This window comes from Nematolebias whitei, chromosome 9 (genome assembly GCF_014905685.2).
Source record: "Nematolebias whitei isolate Nwh7 chromosome 9, NemWhi1, whole genome shotgun sequence".
NCBI lineage: Eukaryota > Metazoa > Chordata > Actinopteri > Cyprinodontiformes > Rivulidae > Nematolebias > Nematolebias whitei.
The window spans coordinates 32,381,571-32,402,811 of record NC_056506.1 but is presented as its reverse complement, the minus strand read 5'-3'; the positions used below and the strand labels follow the sequence as shown (position 1 = coordinate 32,402,811).

General features: G+C 37.1%; 1 protein-coding gene across 1 annotated transcript in view; it reads right to left on the bottom strand.

Annotated features, from left to right (window-relative positions):
• tnr (tenascin R (restrictin, janusin)) overlaps nt 1–21,241 on the bottom strand; it is an 89,238-nt gene that overhangs the window by 26,232 nt on the left and 41,765 nt on the right. Inside the window, exons 17-20 of the mRNA XM_037682261.1 lie at nt 18,624–18,890; nt 15,678–15,797; nt 15,176–15,319; nt 1,846–1,965 (exon numbers count right to left, since the gene is read on the bottom strand). Of these exons, the coding sequence (XP_037538189.1) occupies nt 1,846–1,965; nt 15,176–15,319; nt 15,678–15,797; nt 18,624–18,890 (651 nt within the window). The remainder of the gene's footprint in view (nt 1–1,845; nt 1,966–15,175; nt 15,320–15,677; nt 15,798–18,623; nt 18,891–21,241) is intronic.

Sequence of the window (21,241 nt, the reverse complement as noted above, 5' to 3'; positions counted from 1 at the left end):
TCTGCAAACATCATAGTCCATAGGGATTCCTGCCTGACCTCATCTGTTAGTCGGTCCATCACCAGAGCAAACAAGAAGGGGCTCAGTGTTGATCCTTGATGCTCTCCCTTCTCCGCCTTGAAGCTATCTGTCACTGTAGAACATCTCACCACTGTCTGCTTGTCGTCATACATGTCCTGTACCAGTCTAACATACTTCTCTGCCACTCCAGGTTTCTTTTTTATTTTTTTGTAATGTATATGGCCAAAAAAAGGACAGTTTATTGGTTCAATATATTTATCTTTAGCTAAAAGGACCAGCTACTTTGCTAAATGGAATCCCCATGGACTATAATAAGTCCATAAAGTCAAGTGCATTGTCTTGATAACTACTATTGTCTATTTTAGTATAATTACCATAAGAATCTTTAATTCATTTATTAGTCAGTCCATGTATTAACATCTTTAATAGAATGTGTAACATGACCGGAAGACTTCAAGTTGTCAAAGAACCAACTTCAAATTGAGTCCTTGGGTGCTTTGTTACAGCATCTTGTCACAAACACACAATTTGTTCCCATTTCTTCATCTAAATAAAAAAAGAAACTCCAAAAATAACTCATTTCAACAGACATGAAACTGTATTTTAGCACCAACAAGGTGATTTGCCAAAAAAACAAACAAAAAAAAAAAAAAACCTAGCAGCTGAAAAATTGTCATTCAGTAGATAATCAATTGAAGAGGCATACATCTCTCAGGTCTTTGATGGCTTTGTTACTGTTTATAAATAAAATACTTTAAGATAGGCCTGCTGCTTATTTGCTGTAGATGGTTTGACACTTTTTTCTTTGTCCTCCACTTGGTCACCTCTACATTTTAAGTACACACTGCACAATATACTGTCCTGATCAGGTACAAGAAAATGGCATAACAAGAGGAGAAAAAAACAGCCATACTTCAAATATTTCTTTTGAAAAATACCTTGAGAAAGGCTGAGGAACAAGTGATCAAATCAACTTAAAAAAATGAAATAAAGTCTGGCTTTTTATAAGACAAAAAGTATAGAATAAAAAATATATATTTTTAGAAAGACAGATATTCCAACATATAACTATATTCTGCTTTTACTCAGAATCATGATGGTTTGAGTTTTATGTGGATGTATGTGTTCATCAATACAAATCTAATTTATAATGCAGTTCAATACTCAGCAGAGTCTTTATTCATTGACCTGAAATGACTGCATTAACTTTCATGAGGATTTGTCCAAATCTTACATTACACTTCTCAAAGTCCTTGTTGAGGCTAGTTCCCAAATATGTGTTCTGCATAAACATGTTGTTTCTGTATATGAGGTGATCCGGCTACATTCCACTCAGCTGGGTGTCATTTCACACATCCACTCCAGCTGCTGAGTAATGCTATTTAAATAACCCAGGGCAAGGTATGTTGCCTTTGATCACCCTATATGTAGAAGAAGAATTTAAGACAAATAATTCAAATAAAAAAAAATGTTGTACTGAATAACTAAAACCTGCATAGGTACCAGCTTCAGGTGAATATAAGAGCATTAATGAGTCGTGGTTTCCAACCGTGGTCCTTGAGGAACACCATCCTGCATGGTTTAGTTGTTTCCTGCATTAACACACCTGATTTCAATGAGTGGGTTATTAACAGGCTTCTGCAGAACCCGAGGAAATAATTAAATCACTGTATCAGGTGTGTTGGACCAGGGGAACAATTAAAACATGCAGGATGGTGTTCCTCAGGGACCAGGGTTGGGAAACACAGAAAACACTGTCCCTCCATAGTAGCAAATTCACTGAAGAAACATCAAGAGAAAGAAAGTTAATGATTGACAACTCACGCTGGTTATGTGTGACAGTAAGCACGTAGTTGTCCACGATGGACAAGGGGGGATTCCACCTCAGCAAGGCTCCTTGTGGAGTGATGTTGAGGGCTGTCAGCTCAGCAGGCATATCCATTGCTGTGATTTAAACAAACGTGCACACACACACAAACACAAAACACAAGCATGGTGCATTAGGAAAAATTGGCTTTTCTAAAGAGAGGACAAATAAATACATATAAAATAAAGGTAATTTTTGCATAAGTTAACATGTTTGTTTATGTAAAATGCAACATATTGTGGCTTAAACCAAAGTAGGTTTGACATTTTTCCTGAAAAAGCTTGCAATGAAAATAATTTGAAAACTAATCACTGAATTTATTTTCAGGCCTACTCCTCATTGCATAAAACAACTGTATTCCTAATACAGCTTCTTTAAACCAAGACTCAGTAAATTCCCAGCGAAGAAGTTATTTTTCTTTGAAAGTCAAAAATTCTGTACACAGGCTCAGATACTCTCCTTAGCCAATTGTTTCCGCACCCTTTTTCTATAATTTCGCTCTGTGTCTGCTGAAGATGCCAAAACTGAGATTGAATTTAATTATGCCTTTAACCTCAGTTTTTCAACCTTACTTTCTCTTCATACTTACTGTTTTTGTTAGTATAAATGAAGATTTGTTTTGGCACAAAAAGCATGGTGGAAGATCACAGAACTCTGTATAAGATCCAGAGCTCTGCACAGATTTGGTGATTAATAATCCCTTTACCAAAGTGAAAAACAACTGACCTCATTAGAGCACAGAAGTGAATTAGTGTATTTTCCATAGTAGTAATAGGTGAACAAATGAGATTAAAATCATTAAATTAATTGCAAAAAAATAAAAAATAAATCAGATGGAAGATTGTTGAGTCCATTTGATAAGCAATAGAGACAAAGCAGAGATGGCAAAAACACAGCCACATAAACAGATCATCTTCTTTTATCAAGGCCTGTGATAATCTAATTATCATTTCCCATCTCCTGATTGGATCTGCGAATCACACACTCAACTGATGGTGTCATGCATGCATTCAGGGCAATGTCATGAATAAAACATTCACTTATGTTTCGCTTTTAATTGATTATGACAACAGGATAATCAAGATAGCATAGTAAATTGAATTGAGCTAAAAGCATTTTGTTGCTTGATCCACTCCTGAATTTTTTTTTCTTCTCTTGCTCTCTTCTTCAAAGCCCAAACACACTTGCTGCCAGACTTTAGCATGTTTACTTCAGTTTCTTGGATGATAAAAAGAAAGCCTTTGGTCAACATCAGATATAAAGCCCTTCAGACTCAGATCTGAAGGGTTTCACTTGAGATGACAAATACATGTTTGTATTAGGTTCAAGGACAAAAAATGAAATCTGGATGCTTGATCTTAAAGTTGAAAGAGAGAAAATCAAAGTAAAAATGCATGCCCTGGCATTTAACCAAAGCATCTGTTATGTTCAGAAATCAGTGTTTGGTGTTTTGGTTGGACTCTGTGTAGGGCTGAGTACCGAACCGAGGTTCTAAAATGGCACCCACAGAACTGCACTGGTCGGTGTATGGATTGAAACGTCACTCTTTTTCGGTGTCAAGTTTCAGTATTGGCTGTAACGTGTCATGTGGTTTCAGCACGCAGGCAGGTAAAACACCAGACATATGACAAACAGACTACGTGTTTACACCCAGAGCTGTATAGAGCTGCCGTACCTAATCTATGTATAATGTATGTCTATGGTACTGGTGACGCCCACAGACGGGGTTCACGTGTGCAGCGCGTGTGTTGTTGAACGGCTTCGACAACACACGAGCAGAAAGTTGCTCCGTGTTTTTCTGCAAGAAGAGAGACGGACAGCAGCCTCCCCCCCTCCTCCTCTCAGCGTTAGTCAGTCTGTGAGTGTTAAACGGAATCAACATTCCACGGCCGAACTCGTCTTCATCAAAGAACTTCTGAGGACGGCTCTTTGTCTGGATTTCAGCTGGTGAGTTTACGTTTGTTAATGTTACTGCAGCTTAACACGTACATCATGGTGAATTAAACTAGAATCCATGTAATGCTAACTTTAAGATATGCGTGTGTAAATGTATTTTATCTATGTTGCTAGCTAAACTCAGAAGCTAACTGAAGCTTGACAGTAACAGATGAAGCTTAGCTTGTAAAAATGTGCTCATCCATCCAGTCAGCTGCTTAAACAGTTCACTAATGTTCACTGTTTATGTTCTCCTCACAGGAGGTTCTGACCCTGATGTGAGGAGGACAGGCAAAAGAAAAGTGAGGTGGGGGCCACAGGACAGTCACAAACTTTGCTGTTAACAAAGTTTGCTGCCTTTTCCTACAGTGGAAGCTGCAGAGTGGAGGTACATTAAGCTGTAAAGGATTTTGTTGACCAGTTAAGCTTTTATCTCTCAGCCTAGATAATGTTTTTTTGAGCAATAATAACACAACCATGTTATTGTTGATGTTTTGTGTTCTAATGCCAATTAGGGAGATGATACGAGTCCTAAACCCCAGAGAACCACAGAGAAGATTCAGGCAGAGACACAGAGGTGCAGATGTCTGCCATCAACCCTAACCTCAGTGAATCCAGTGACCTGCTGGTGAATGTGAGGGACAATGTCAGTGCTATCAAACTGGCAACCAAGTATCTGTGTGTGCAACAAGCATCATCCACACCCTCAGAGTGGACATTTTCTACTGCTGGAGACACCATCAGCCAGGAGCGGACTTGTTTGTGTCCAGAGAAAGCAGACATGTTGATGTTTCTGAAGAAAAACTGTTCAATGAAAAGGTCCTCAAGTGTGTAGCAGTGAGCATTAGACACTGACGTGTCTCTGGCTTGAAATTGGTCATTTGAACTGGAAATTATTTGTTAATTTTTTATGTAAGAAAACTACTTGGAATAGAAATGCCAAAGTTAAAAATTAAAATTCACAATATGTACTGTAATGTGTAACGTAATTTTATTCTTGTTAGAATTAATAGTAATTACAAAATTGGTACCGATACCATTTTTTTTAGAAAGGTACCTAGCCCTACATGTTATGCACTGTGAGTGATTTGTTACTGTGCCTTTAAGGGATATAGCTGTGCTTTATGGCATGGGTCAAAATGTGAGGGTGGGGGGAGTTTTGGGTCAGTAAAATTTTGGTGCAACGAAGCGAAAATTCAGCCGCGCTGTGCACAAGCCGGTGACGTCATCACCACTGTCTGTCCATCACACAGAGGCTGTTGAGGAGGCTGACGGGCCAAGTGGCAATTTGGATGTACAGAGAGTGGACAGGGGGCCCAGTAGGAGTGGGGCCAAGAGCTGTGGTAACTGTGGCTCCACTAACCACAGCTGAGGAACTCACCAGCCATTTCCATGGCTCTACTGTCTTCAGTAAGATGGACCTACGGAATGGCTACCTGCAGGTTCCTCTAGCATCAGCCAGTATGGACCTTACAGCGTTTGTCACACATGTGGGGGTTTTCAGATTTAAATGCATGACGTTTGGTCTTTCATCAGCCCCGAGTTGTTTTCAGAAGATAATGTCACTGGTACTGGCTGGTATCCAAGGTGTCTCCATCTACCTAGATGATGTGGTGGTGCATGCACCTTCTACCACACTGCATGATGCTCACCTGGAGCAGGTCTTTCAGCGTTTCAGTCAGCATAGGGTCACACTGAACTCTCAGAAGTGCATATTTGGGGCTGAGGAGGTTGAGTTTCTGGGTTTCAGGCTCTTGAAAGAGGGCATCACCCTGATTCTGTCCCACACTGAGACCATTCTGTCCCTGTCGGACCCGCAGTCACCATCCCAGCTGTCTTCTTTCTGGGGAATGGCCGCCTACTACCTCAGATTCATGCCACACTACTCAGACTTGACGGCCCCTCTGCGCCGGTTGCTCAGGAAGGACGTCACGTGGGACTGGACACCAGGATGCCATGATACTGTGCAGATCATCAAACAACAGATCACATCCCCCCCAAAAAACAGCATAAATTGTTTTAGTCATTATTGTTTTGTAGGTCAAAGTGTTGTGTATAACACTCCTATCTTAAAATGTTGCTGATTAATTTGAATTTATTATTATTTATTGATGGTATTCAATTTGATTGTTCAGTATCAAATGGTCAAAAATGTTTACAGTTTAAATAAGGATATATATATATTTTTTAATTTCAGGCAAATTGATTTTTTTTCTGTTACAGTCTATAAAACAATGTTAATAATCTTTGTTGTAAATTGATCTATATTTCTTTCTTTCTTTAATATTAATAAGGGTACAATGTTATGCAGAGCTGTATTTATAACATTTTTTAGACAAATTATACTATTTACAGTCATGGCAGAGAGTTGGGGGGGTGGGGCGCAAAATGATTACTTCTTCCTGGGAGGGCGTAACCGAAAATAATTGAGAAGCACTGCTTTAAGGGATATAGCTGTGCTTTACGGCATGGGTCAAAATGTGAGGGTGGGGGGTGTTTTGGGTCAGTAAAAGTTTGGTGCAACAAAGCGACACAGGTGGTTCTTGGATTCATCTACAGACGTTACGGCATCTACTCAGAAAATGTATTATTGTTTGTCACAGTCAGTGCTTAGACTCACGTCAAAGTTGTTACAAAATGTGCCTGATATCGCCAAAGAAACATTTCCACAATATAACCATTTTCCCTTTAAGATGATACGGAGTATTAGTTTGAGCTATAATGTTAAGCATTAAAATGTTTATTTCATCAATTTAATTCATTTTGTATTTAAAAAGAACAAAGTACTTTATGAAGTTATAATACCGCACCATACTCACTATGGTTTTTCAATGGTCTTAGATGATCTTTAGAAAGCCATTGGCCAGTGTACAAACCTGATATTATTTGCTTGTTGGCATTTTGCCCATAATTATTATCAATTCAATGCTTATACAAATTAGTATTTACAAGTTAAAAGAAAAAAAAGTAAAATAGAAAAAGAAAACAAACAAACGAAAAATAAAACCCCCAATAGTGGTAGAAATTTCTGCAATTTGCGGTTGGGTATTTGTTGTTGTTAGCAAAAGTGTCAAAACCTTTAAGGCACCCAGACACAGTATTTTTAAAATCTAGAGTCATATTTCCCCTGGTACATATGACAATGTTCTTTTAAAAGTTATTATAATATTCAAGTCAACTTCCTTTGTGTTCTGCCCATATGGCACAAAAAGCAACCCTGTCAAGAAAAGCACATTAGTCATGGGAGAGACAGTTTTATTCACATTATGGTGTGGAGTCAGGTGTAACAATACAGTGCTGGTCAATTTTATATTTGTTTGTTAATCAACTTTTTTCTGCTCAGACTTGGCTGATGCCAATTAAATAAAAGCTGCGATAATTGGCATTATTACTCAGCCGACCAATCAATCAATTTACCTCTGTTACACACACTTAGTTTGCATTATTATAAACAATGCTCACGAGAGTCACACAACATATGAAGAAAACAGCTCTCACATGAACCTTTGTATTATTTATTAGGTGAGTTAAGACTGCAGTGCAGGGATTTAGACGACTTTCTCCTGAGTCATGGTGACATTTGAAAGATCAGCCTATATAACCTCTGAGCTGAAAACTCTGCTAATAAAGATACAGCCTGTAAAAATAACAGTGCATCAGACTATAACAAAGACTGATAACAATGTTGGCATTAAAACAACCGGTTGATCCGTTCTAAGTATGGAAATAAACTTTCAAATTTAATGAGATTTTTACTGTTTGCTTGCTTGAGCTGCTAATTTAATGAGAACTCTAAAAGCACAGCACAGTGGGTTTTGACAACTGCAAAAGGTGAAAAGGTTTGTTTGATTGACAGACACATATAGAACACCACAATAACAGTCAAGAGATCTGATTTGCTTTGAGCAAAGTTCTCCTTTTTCAGCTTGTCTAAATCATCCCGAAACACCAAAGAAAAAATGATTTCAGTATGTTTTGTGCTGCTAAACGCACTCCAGGAACTCTGTGGCTGGCCACAAGGTCAGTTTGCTTTATGATTCAATTTAGGCCTTCACACAAACCAGACAGCAGCAGCCAGTTCAGTTAGTTAAAGACACAGTGTGTGGGTATTCCAGCATTTTCTGCAGCTCCTGAGTAGCAGGAAGGAGTTTCTCCTCCTCAGCTGTGGGCCATCTTCCTAATGAGCCACCTGCTGTATTTAAGGACCAAGACTGCCAGAGGATAATGCTGAGACATTGTCTACTGCATGGTATGCAGTGAGTGGACAGAGTTCCTAGAGTGATGTAAAATATTAAAATTAATCCTGTTTTCCTTGTGTTCCTTGCAGATGAGAATTTGGTCCCTGTGTTCTTCGAGATTTTGTCCTTCATTAAACCTTTACTTATACTGATTGGTCTCATTGAGTCACAAGGACATGTTTTTAAGAGAGACCGGTTTTAAACTAAAACCACAGATGAGGTACGCACAACAATAAAACAATCAAATAAAAAGATATAAACTGAAAAATAAAGGAAATTATATAAAATTAAATAAAAAAAACATGCTACAAAAAAGGAACATGCCTGCACTGATTTTTGCAATGAACTTAAATGTTGTTCAAAATCCCTTAGAGAGGTCAAAGTCGAGAGCTTCATCTATTTTTGCAAGGTGTTCCAGGTTACAGGAGAAGAGTAGGAGTAGGCCCCTTTTCCAAATTCAGTCCGCAATGAAAGGACGCTGCAGGTAATGATGTCTTGAGAGTGCACGCTGTAGCTGCACTGATGATGTGACATGTAGGATGAAATATATGAAGGCAGCAGACCAAGGAGTGATTTAAAGATGAAAATGTACCAGTGTGAGAGTCTGTGTGAAGTTAATGATGACCAGTTAACCAGTGAATACAGAGTACAATGAGTACGGTAGTTACTCCATGTTATAAATCAGTATACCGTGATAGCACCGTCCAACATCTGCAAGGTTCTTGCAGGAGCATTCATGTAAATATTGTCCCCATAGTCAATGGATGGAAGGAAAGTTTTTAACATGAGGCTTAAAAAAAGAGATGTGCATCGAGCAAGATGAATAGACGAGCTGAATAGGAACACCATTTGTAGATAAGATAGAAGGAAGGAACGCTGGTACCAACTTCTTGATTGAAGACAACATCCCTTTGGTTTAATCAGCATTTAGCACCAGTTTGAGATGGAACAAATCTGACTGGATGATGTCAAATGCAGACTGTAAAAGCTGGAAAACCTTTGCAACTGTTTTAGCTCAACAATAAACAACTGTGTTGTTGGCATGGAAATGTAAGGATGCATCAGGAATGATCTGACCTACATTACTTATGTAGATTGTGAAGAGTGTGGGTTCTAAGACTGAGCCTTGTTGTACACCATTGTTGACAGTTACAGTAGCTGGAAGAACTACCATTATGCTGAAACCATTGCCTCCGATCTGAGAGGTAGTTAGAAAACCAACCAAGTTTGATACTTTCATTTTGTCCTCTAGCCTGAGTTTTTGCCTTGAACCATTTATCTTAAATACAGCCCTTTACATATGCACATTGCAACTGGTTAGATTTATCATTTACCTCTACAGCTTGTTCAAACCTGCCACTCTCCAATGCCACCTGTAAAACTCACCTTCTATATTCACCTTCCTGGAACTGGGAATTCTACCATTCTCTCCAGGCCTGAAAACTCCTACACCCTTAGTAAACTTTGTCAATTCTATAACTACTATCCAGAAGATTTTACACATAGAAAAACATGTTTACCTTCTTCATCCACAGTTACCTACCCATTTTTCTCTTGAGTCTAGTCCCTGTAATTATTGTACACACTGTAAATAAATTTATTATTATTTTTTACCTTATGTGTCCTGAGTCTTTCTGCACAAATGCATCACTGAGCGATAGATCAGGGTGTTTTATTACAAACTTTAATCAAGAACCTTTCATTTTAAAGAAGGATGTCTTGCTTTTGCTTTTAGACATTTTCCACATCCATTTTTGAGTCATTGTCCTCACCCTCAGGCTCCATCACTGATGGATTTATGTGATATAAAAATGCCATGACACCAATGTCACTTTCTCCTTGTAGGTCTCCCTGTTTCATGTCTGTGTTCCCTCCGCACTATTGCTAAGCAGAACTTGCAAACTTAAATAATGAAAACAGGTAAACTAAGTACATCTAAAATTACAATACCTGTAGTGCTATTTAGATCCAATGCAAGCAGTTATTTCAGTGTTAGGATGATTGATTATCCAATGGCCAAACTTTGTATAGAAATGACATTAAAATTTTATATATATATATATATATATATATATATATATATATATATATATATTACATGTTTGCTCCACATGCAATCAATTAAAGGAAAATAGGAGACCCTAAATATATGTATAAATTCCTAGTTTTCTAGATGTAAGTAGACAGAGGCTGGTAATGTTTAAGTTCATGAACACTGATGTGCAAAAAACAGAAAATTTATAGCATCAATAACTGAAATGTAAAGGATTACTTTGAATTAGACTGCAAAAAAGAATATTATAAAATAGCTTAAATGAAATTTGTTTTATTTAAATTTGCGTTGGTAAAGCCAAACTAAAATGAGCAAAAACAAACAAACAAGAAAATTATCTGAAGTTTGTGTCTGTGGAGAAATATATGCACGTCTGCTAAGAAACTGATGTGATACAGCAAATAAATACGTAATTAAAACTGAAAGCAGTACGGTGGATTAGTTGTTAACACTGTTGCTTCACAGCAAGAAGATCCTGTGTTCAGTCCCCAATTTTCACCTGGGTTTTTTTCTTTGTAGAATTTGCATGTTGTCCTTGTATGTGTGTGTGTGTGTGTGTGTGTGTGTGTGTGTGTGTTTTCTTCTCTGATTTCCTCCCATAGTCCAAAATAATGTATGTGAGTCTGCATTCATTCAGACTTTTGCAAAAGACCTCTCTGTGATCTCAATTAGGTTTGTCTGGTTAAGTAAAGGTTAATAAAGTAAAGGGGAACTTTTTTAGTATGAAGGTAAAGTTTTGGGAGAAGATAGTACTGTACATTGTCGCATTATCTTAGTGGGAAAACACAGAAATATAATTTCCAATAAAAAATACCCTCAACGCCATGTATCCACATCTGTATCTCCTATCCTTTGTAATAAATAAATAAATAAATAAACTAATAAATAAATAAATAAGGGCAGCACTGTGGCACAGTTGGTAGAGAGCTGTTGCCTCTCAAAAAGAAGGTTGCCAGATGGAATCCTGGCTGGGGACCTTTCTGGGTGGAGTTTGCACGTTTTTTCTGTGTATATGTGTGTTTTCTCCAGGTACTCTAGTTTCCACCCACTGACCGAAAACATGCATGTTAGACTGATTGGTAACTTTAAATTGTCCCGAGGTGTGAGTAAGTTGGATGGATGGATGGATGGATGGACAGACAGGTTAGGGTTAGTATTGGAAATGGATATGGATGAGAAAGTGACTGTGTGAATGTTCTACACATGTAATCCCAGAACTATACTTGTGGCTGTTTGGAGCATTGTGCTGCTCAAATACAAATATTTGAACATGTTGCAACAACAATGTTCCTTGAGCATGTGAAGTGTGTGGAGCTGCAGGGAAAACGTGCTGATTAAGAATTATGCGTAGCAGAAATTCTGTGCATGAGTAAAATGGTTGCTAATACAATCATTTGAGAAGTGAAACATGACCAATAATTACAGTCAATTTCTTTATGAAGATTAGTTATTGGTTAGTGCACTTGGCAACTGATCCTGAAAGACTGTTTGAGTGTCTAATCAGTGTGTAGATGAACAGTGTATTATTATTATTATTCCAGTATTCTTTATAAGTACCTTCTAAATGTGTTTAATTATAATAAGGCCTATTATTATTATTTTTAATAGTTCAGATCCATTTATTGTTAAATTCATGTTTTTATGCTTAACTGAATGCTACAGCAATAATAAAATTGACAGATTGAGACCAATGCGAAGCCCATTCTTGTAAACTTGTACATCTACTGACAAAAAAAGGAAGGTCAAATACTTTTTTGGTTGTTCATAATTTTGAGTTTGCATATTTTGATTTCTTCTTCCTCCTTCCTATTTATTCCATAGCAGGATGTATAAATAAAGGTCCATACAGTAATTCAGATCTTACAAGAGGTGTTTGCTCTCAGACTGTGACTAGAATGACACTCAGCTACTACCACATCAAACTTTTACTCAATATCTGTAAATTACACATAATCAATTGTAGCCATTTTTTTATTGGCTAAGGTTGGTTAGCTGTGGACATCACCTTGAGCTCGGTTGACTTCATTCAAAAGTACAGCAGTTTAAGATGAACACCAGACAGTTTTTTCTGAGGGTTTGTCTACAATCTGTTTGATGCTTTGTGAGATATTTTGCTGACAGGTTGACACCAACAGTTAACAATGTTCTAAGCAAAAATGTTGCACAATCATCTGTGAACACACTAGATTTTAGCTTAATATCTATACAATTGATTTAGTTACCGAAATTTTTGTGTTTACTGTAATAAGTTGTAGTTGTACATGTAACTTTTTTGTTTGTTTGTTTCAAAAAAATCTGTCCAGTGGTTTATGAATTATTTCATAAACACACTGAGTTGACTTTAAAAGTGTTTCTAAAACAGATCTTATGCAGTTAGCTCTTAGAGTTTAAGTTGGAGATGATGGTCAGCCACTACCATTGGAGATTTTAGCTCAAGATCTGTTAAAATGACTGGGTTATAGCCAATTTTGAGGTTTTTAATATAATTCAATTCAATTCATGGCAGCCATCTTGGATTGGTGTCTCTGAAAGTTAATCAGTGCACTTGATTATTTTCAGAAAGTGTCGAATTTTTCCAGTGGATAATAAGATTATTTTTGCCCTTTTTGCCTTTTGTAGCAAGCAAATACAATTTGTTTTAACTCTTGATTGTATAGATTTTGTTCCTGGCAGTAAAGGTGAATGTACAGTATTTTTTGTGAAATAGGGCATTATTCTAAAAGCTTGCTTCCAAAGTAATTTACATATTCATATATCTTTGAGACACATGGTAGAAAAGAAAATTTTCAGCCAGCTCCTGTTTTGGGAAGAGTGAGGGGTCCCGACACTTTCCTAATGAGCACAGTCATTAGCCCTTGAACAGAGCCTCACACAGTCCATTCAGTGTCAGCCCTGCCAGATTCATTTTAGATTAACAGTACCTGCTGTGTTGGCAAAATGAAAAATGGCTTGCTGCTTTTTCAGCCTTCTTAGGATAATTGATTATGGAAGTGAGGTATGTCTTACTCAAGTCATTACATACTTGGCCAGGCAATGTTGGATTACACTTCCTATCCCCTGTTTATGTATTGTTGCTGAAAGCTCTAATAAAAACGTCCCTGGTTGAGCATTGTGCTGCGTGAGGAAAATGTTATTTACCATTTCTAACAAGCTTGACTTGGGACTTGTGTTATTTTTCAGGCTATTACCGCCACGACGGCTCTGATAGCCACACGTAAACTGGGATTGTTGGAAGAAAGAGCTGATAAAGCAATGGAGAGGTGGAGAGGTGAGCTCTGCTTCCAATTCTGGCTTTTTCCTCCGTTAAACACACCAATATGCACACAGCTTTAGAAGAGCGTGTTAATTTCAGATTACCCGATTTCCTTTTGAAAAGACAAATGCTGTGTGCGAGTTTGTATAAAAGACCGTGAAAACCAAGGCTTTACTTGTTTCATGATTAAGTGCCATATTTAAGAGCAATAAACTGATATATCTTATAGAAAAAACATTAAGTGAAAAGAGAGACAGTGGCGATTAGGATTGACAATAAAGAGATGGAGGAAGAAACTAGAAAAAGCTAACAGAAAGACAAAGACAGACAGGCATAGTGATAGATAGAAGTGAGTCAAATGGATAAAGAGGTGGGAAACAGAGGGAAGCAGCAAGAGTGATGGCACAAAGTGAGTTGGAGCTGGGAGGTGGTAACGAATCACAGAATCATGGCGTGGACAGTTTCACCTGATGCAGCAGGAAATTCCAAACCTGCAATGTCGGCTGTATATTTATTTCAATTTTATGTGATGTGTTTGTGCATGTGTGTACACGAGAGCTTTTCGCACATATAGAAAATATAATCTGACAGTCCGGCAGAGATTGAACTCCTCATTTATTTCAGTCCCAGATTAGAAAGTCAGTTGACAGCAAACGTTATATTTTAGTTAATAATCAAAACATGTGGACAATGGTTTGAGCCTTTCATGTAATGAACTGCAACATGTTTAACTGTTCTAAAACTGCAAAACCAAAGTACACAAAAAATACTTGTTTTCCCAACTGTAATAACTGTCCCTCAGTGTTTGTTGTCTGAACTTTTTCTTCTTGAATAAATCTATAAAGGCCCTTCTTTTATATTTTCCAACAGCCTAGTTTGGTGTATCTTTAAAAAAAGCAAAATGTTGCCTTGCCCTATACATTTTATGACCTATTTTCTGATTATTTGATGGCTTTTGTAAAATAGCTTCATAGACTGTAATTAAAATAAGGCTTTTTTAAGCAAAAGGGTAAAAATATTGTCAATAAAAGTGCAATAGGATTTGCCTGGTTAAATAAATGTAAATAAAAAAATATCTATGATCTGGATTAGAAGTATTTTTGAAATGAAAAATAGTTCAGTCAAAAACAATTTGATTTGAAAATCAAAACAATTACGTAGCACATTGTAGAAGCTTACCGTATTTGGCACACTGTCAATGAATGGGTCTGTTTTCATTCATATGGTGCACCGGATTATACGGTACATTAAGAGAAAATAAAACATTTTGACAGATTTTTGAGAGCCGTCAACCATATAAAATCAGTTCAAGGTCAGTAAGCACAACCAGAATTAATACATAAGGTGCACCGGATTATAAGGCTCACTCTTGATTTTTGAGACAATTAAAAGATTTTAAGTGTGTCTTATAGTCTGAAAAATATGGTAGTTCTTTTGTCATCAAGTTTAAGGTTTTTACATATTTTTTCTTCTTTAATAGGTGACTGTATAATTCAACAGTTTTACCATAGTGGTTGTATATGGTGTGTAACAGCATTGTTCTGTTAATATTGATCCAGGTTTGTTTTACTGGCAAGTTACGCTCACTGATTTCAGTGTTCCTTGTATGAAAGAGAAAAGAAGAAAAAACTAACAAATTTATATATTTGGTCAAACAAATATATACATTTTAGTAAACAACAGTTCCTGCAAACAAAGGGACCTATTAAAGCACAAACTAAATACCAGTTTGGTCCAAAATTGTAAGCTATTGTGGCTGGTTGTTATTCGCATATAAATATATGCTTATTCAGATTTTTATATTGTACCTGTGAACACAGACGTGGTGACAACTTTGCTCTCCTGACTCCCTCTGACAGCACTGATGTTGATCTCATACTCAGTGGCAGGAAACAAGCTGGACAACGTGTAGTTTGTCACGTCGCTGTCAATCATCTCACTGTCCACCCGACCTGCAGGAGATGTCGCAGACGTCAAAACATCAGACACCACTAGTAGCCTACATAGGTGGTGCACCATGTAGCCAGCAGCTCCATGATATACTTCAAGGAGCAAATTGTAGCTCAGTGCAGCAATTTAATTTAAAATTCAATTAAAGTTGACTGATAAAAGGTTGTGATTAATTAGCTACAACGCAGCGCTGCAACAGAGCGCTCTAATATAAAGTGTACCTTATATATGAGAGCAAATGCCACACTCATTTAACTGTAACTTGAAACAGCAGCGAGCTTTGTGTAAGTTAATATAAAAATGTCATGTTAATAAAACAGAGTTAGGACACCATTTGTACTGTGGCACAGTGCGTTCTACCTTTGGCTGACTGGTAGGAGAGTTTGTAGTATTCAAACAGAGCGAGAGGCTTGATCCAAGAGATCGTCACTGAATCCTCAGTCACGTCTGACATCGTCAACTCTTTTGGCGGGTCCATGCCTATAAAAGGGAATCATGGGTAAAAATACAACTATGTGAGTTTAAAACTTTCCACAATGAACAATACAGGTGAAATATAAGTCTTATTATCATTGTTCCAGTTTCAAAAACGCACTTGATGGTGAGTAAAATTATGAAGCAACTTCAGAAAGTTATGTACTTCTCTGCTCCTGATGACTAAACGTTCACAAAATTTTACATATCAAACATTTTGTGGGCCTGAGCAATTTAACTCATGTTAAAACATGATGCGGTCACCAAAATCTCTAGATGTCCTAAATAAATAAAAATAATTAATGTTGACATGGAGCAAAATCAAAATTAAAATGCCTTTATTGTCAGTGCACAGAAGCACAACAAAATTACATTTCAGTACAGCTTGTCCAAAGAAACAAAAAGATAAACATGGGTAGACGGAGTGCCTGAGGCTGCAGCCGTCATGGGAGGCGCTGCCCTTTATGTTAAATAAGGAAAAGGGAAACATGAGGAAAGAGGAGGTAAAAACATGCACATCAGAGGTCGTTCTACTGTTTGTACCTCCCAAGACAATTACAGCAGCTGTGGACATTTTTAGTAAAAATAATTTCAACAAATATTTAAACATAATACAAGTCCACAGCTACTAATAAAATGTGGGAAACGTTAAAAGAAAGGGGGGAAAAATAATTTTTTTTAAAAAGGTATTAAAAAAAAGGTGGGAAAATGTGAGATTTTACTTTTTTCCCTTTGATACATGTTCTCCAGTTATGACTGCTTTGATACCAAAAAAGAGTAAAGAGGAGAAAGGAACAAATTAACAGTTCCATCAGAAAAACATCTGATTATTCACTGTGTCCCTCAGGTTGATCACGGTAACATTTGCAGTGTGTAAGCTTACATCAAAGCACCATTTGAAATGACTACTGTGGCAAAATGACTGGTAGCTAAGCCAAATCGCCTGTAAGTACTGTGGCTAAAATGCAGAGGAAAGCTTATTTAAAATGTTGCAAATAAATCAAACAGAATGCTTAAAGGTAATAAAAAAAAAAGACAGAGTTCAGTTATTCCCACTCAGAGTCGAACAAGGAAGATCAAAGCAGGGCAGCAAAATTACTACGATGCAACAAGAAGTGCAAGAACTACTACATATCTATCTCAAAAATTCACAATCTGTTTTCCCCTTTAAAATCTGCTTCTTGCTTCTGGGTGAATCTAAAGAGAGAGGAGTTTAAAAAAAAAGCTCTAAGTTGATAAAGTCTGTTTTGAAGCAGGGACAGTATTTCGGGCACGTTAAAATATTTCTTGTTTAATTTGCTCTAATTGTCTTAAAGTTCTATCATAAAATGATTTTTTTTCTTTTGTTACTTTATAAGAATAAAAAAATATTTTTTTGTGCTTTCCAACTCATCATTGATCACAAAAGGTTACATCACTGACTATTCTCATTAATTTTTCTTCTCAAGCATTTCTTTTTTTTTGTCTCACAATTTGACAGTTTAAATGAAATGGAAAAATTCAGCTGGAAAGTAGTTTGGAAATATTCCAGAAGATAGAAAGACCTCAATAATTTAGGGAAGGAAGAAAATTATAAAATGATAATGTTTTGGAACAAGAGGAAAAAGTGCATTTATAATAGTAGAAAGTACTTCAATGGGTGGATACAAAGAATATGGCTTTTTACTACTTTGCATTACAAGTGTGAGCTGTCAACCTGCATCTTTCTTCTCTTTTGATTTCATTCATCAGCAGTTTTGTCAAATTAAAGAGTTTCTGACATTACAATTCAACATTTGAATTCAGAATCAGCAATAAATCATTAATCAGAATCAGAACAAACCCTGTCAAGCTTCTTTTTCACTCCCATTTAATTTGTAGCAAAAGAGTCATCGGATACCTCACAGGAACCAAATATACTTTTTGATTCTGCATATTTTCTGGAAATGTAGATATTCCAAATAATATAGTAAGCAAGTACGTAAATTGTATTTATATAGCACGTTTTACAGGTCAGAAACCACAAAGTGGTTTACAGAATATAAGACAAAAACACAACAAAACACAAAAGATAAAACAGAAGGAAAGATAAAACAACACTCATATGACATAAGACACAATAAAACTAACTAAAAGCCAGTCTGAACAAATGTGTCTTCAGCTGCTTTTTAAAAGAATCAAGGCAGCGCAAAGTCAGCGGCAACACATTCCACAGTCTGGGGGCCACAGCCCTAAAAGCTTTATCCCCTCTGGTCTTAAAACGAGCCCGTGGGACCATTAACAGCCTTTGACTGGAAGATCTGAGGCTCCGAGAAGAGGAGTAGGGATCTAGTATTTTGATTTCTGTTTTTCTCTTTATTTCCACTCAATCATATTTACCATTTTTCATTCCACCCACCGATTCTTTCGTCTTTGATTCTTTGAACTTAACATTCAGATCCATTCATTCCTATCAGTTCCAGTAAGTAAAATTGTGCAACTTGTTCATTTTTGCAGCAAAAGCAAAAATTACATCTTTGACTTAAAAACAAACAAGTCAGCGTAAAGACATGAAATTGACATTTGTTGGTAATTTGTCTCAATTTTATTGATCTGACATTTCCTGTAAAACGCATTACCCCCCCCCCCCCCCAAAAAAAAAAAAAAAGAAAAAAAAAAAAAACTTGGTTCCATGTTGCTTTGAACATGAGCTTATTTAACGCTCACAGAACTCCCAAGGTGCACATTAACACACGGTATTGATTTTTCCAAAGCAATAATTGTTTCAACAAGGCTCAAAAAAGGCTACGAGTATTTAAGTTGATGTGTTTTCATCTATTTAAAGCACTTTCCTGATGAATTCCAACCACTCACCTGTAGTGAGAGATGCTGTAATGGCCTCAGAGGTAACATCCCCCTGTATTGTGATTAGACTGATCGTGTAGTGAGTGGAAGGCAGAAGGCCCTGGACCAGTGACCTCGTCTTGGAGCCATCCAGTGTCACCTTAGATGTGTCTGTCCTGTCTGCAGAGCTGTAGCTCAGGATGAAGAGGTCAGCAGGGGGTGCTGGGGAGGTCCACGCCACTAATACTGAGTCTGACGTCACCTCTGACACGTAGAGGTGGCTCACAGGTCTGATTCCTGGAGGAAATGTGGGGTTTAGAAATCACCAGACAGCTCTCAAGTACGGACACAAATCTTGCAGCGAATGAGAAGTAGTGATGAAAAAGTTGCTGCATGTTTGAAGATGACAGAGAAGCTGTGCAATGAGGGATGAAAGCACTTGAAGATAGGCTGTTTGCATTAGAGCTGAGGAAATCAGCCTTAAGTACAGCCTTAAGCCGATGCGAACCATCAACATGTGGCAGAAAGGATTTAATTGGTCATGAAAAGTGGAAATTAATCTTGTCGAGCATTAGGATGGAGATGAAGACTATTTGAAGAATAGATGAAAAAAGGAAAAGATGAATTAATAGCAGATGCAGTTGTTGTTTTGTGTTTCCTGGATGCAAGGTGATGTAATGAAAAGAGAACCAGTGAAAAAGCTGGCACGGCAACAAATATAAGAGGAGTATAATTTGATTAGCAATGTGTCTGCTTAAAGAAAAAAAAGAACAGGAAAAATATGGCAACTTTGACTTCTCCTTTCCTGATTCATTCAGAAGAAATGCAGGCTGTAAAGGTCCGTTAGTAATCAGTCATCATACGGAACCTGCATTGTTTACACACGGCTGCATCAGCATTCTACTCTGTGAACTCTTACATCTTTCATAAAACGTTGACATAAACTACTGCTAAGAAATCACAAAAACAGTACCACAACGGCTCCTATTTGTAGCAGACATTTTGAGTTTAGTGCCATTGTGTGCAGCAGGAGTAGAAAACTGTCTGTAAGGACCCCTTACTGTTTTATAAGAGAAAAGTGTGTTTTTACTTTGATTACACATTAAATATGGCAGGAGGAAGGAGTGGCTGCGAAGTGGTGTTGGCGGTTATGATGAAAGTCTTTGATCAACATGACGGAAAGCTATCTGTAGAATAATAATTTAGAAATAATACAGAGACCGCAGGTGACCACACAGAAGCATTGTATAGTCAGTGATAATTAATATTTTTAATGCACTGATACACAGATGAAAGAAGACAATTGTAATTTTGGCTAGTGAGAAAAAAGGTTATTTTTTCCTGGACTAAATTTGACATGATTTGATTTGGAAACAAAGAAGTGAATACAGTATTAAGATTTTAATAGAGGTCAGACAATATTACCATATATATATATGTGTGTGTATATATTTGTATGTGTATATATGTGTATATATATATGTGTGTATATATGTGTATATATATATGTGTATATATGTATGTATATATATATATATATATATATATATATATATATATGTGTATATATATATGTGTGTGTGTGTGTGTGTGTATGTATGTGTATATATCCCCATCCATCTTCTCTGTCCCTGCTAACGAAAAGCAGCCCCAAACCATGATGCTGCCACCACCATGTTTGACAGTGGGGATGGTGTGTTCAGGGTGATGAGCTGTGTTGCTTTTACGCCAAACATATCGTTTTGCATTGTGGCCAAACAGTTGGATTTTGGTTTAATCTGACCAGAGCACCTTCTTCCACATGTTTGATGTGTCTCCCAGGTGCTTGTGACAAACTTTAAACAACACTTTTTATGGATATCTTTGAGAAATGGCTTTCTTCTTGCCACTCTTCCATAAAGGCCAGATTTGTGCAGTGTACGACTGATTATTGTCCTATGGACAGACTCTCCCACCTCAGCTGTAGATCTCTGCAGTTCATCCAGAGTGATCATGGGCCTCTTGGCTGCATCTCTGATCAGTCTTCTCCTTGTTCGAGATGAACGTTTAGAGGGACGGCCGGGTCTTGGTAGATTTGCAGTGGTCTGATACTCCTTCCATTTCAATATGATTGCTTGCACAGTGCTCCTTGGGATGTTTAAAGCTTGGGAAATCTTTTTGTATCCAAATCCGGCTTTAAACTTCTCCACAACAGTATCTCGGACCTGCCTGGTGTGCTCCTTGGTCTTCATGATGCTCTCTGCACTTTGAACAGAACCCTGAGACTATCACAGAGCAGGTGCATTTATACGGAGACTTGATTACACACAGGTGGATTCTATTTATCATCAACAGTCATTTGGGACAACACTGGATCATTCATAGATCCTCACTGAACTTCTGGAGTGAGTTTGCTGCTCTGAAATTAAAGGGGCCGAATAATATTGAACGCCCCACTTTTCAGTTTTTTATTTGTTAAAAAAGTTTGACACATCCAATAAACTTCATTCAACTTCACGATTGTGTCCCACTTGTTGTTGATTCTTTTAAAAAAAGTACAATTTTACATGTCTATGTTTGAAGCCTGAAATGGGGCAAAAGATTGAAAAGTTCAAGGGGGCCTAATACTTTTGCAAGGCACTGTATATATATATATATATATATATATA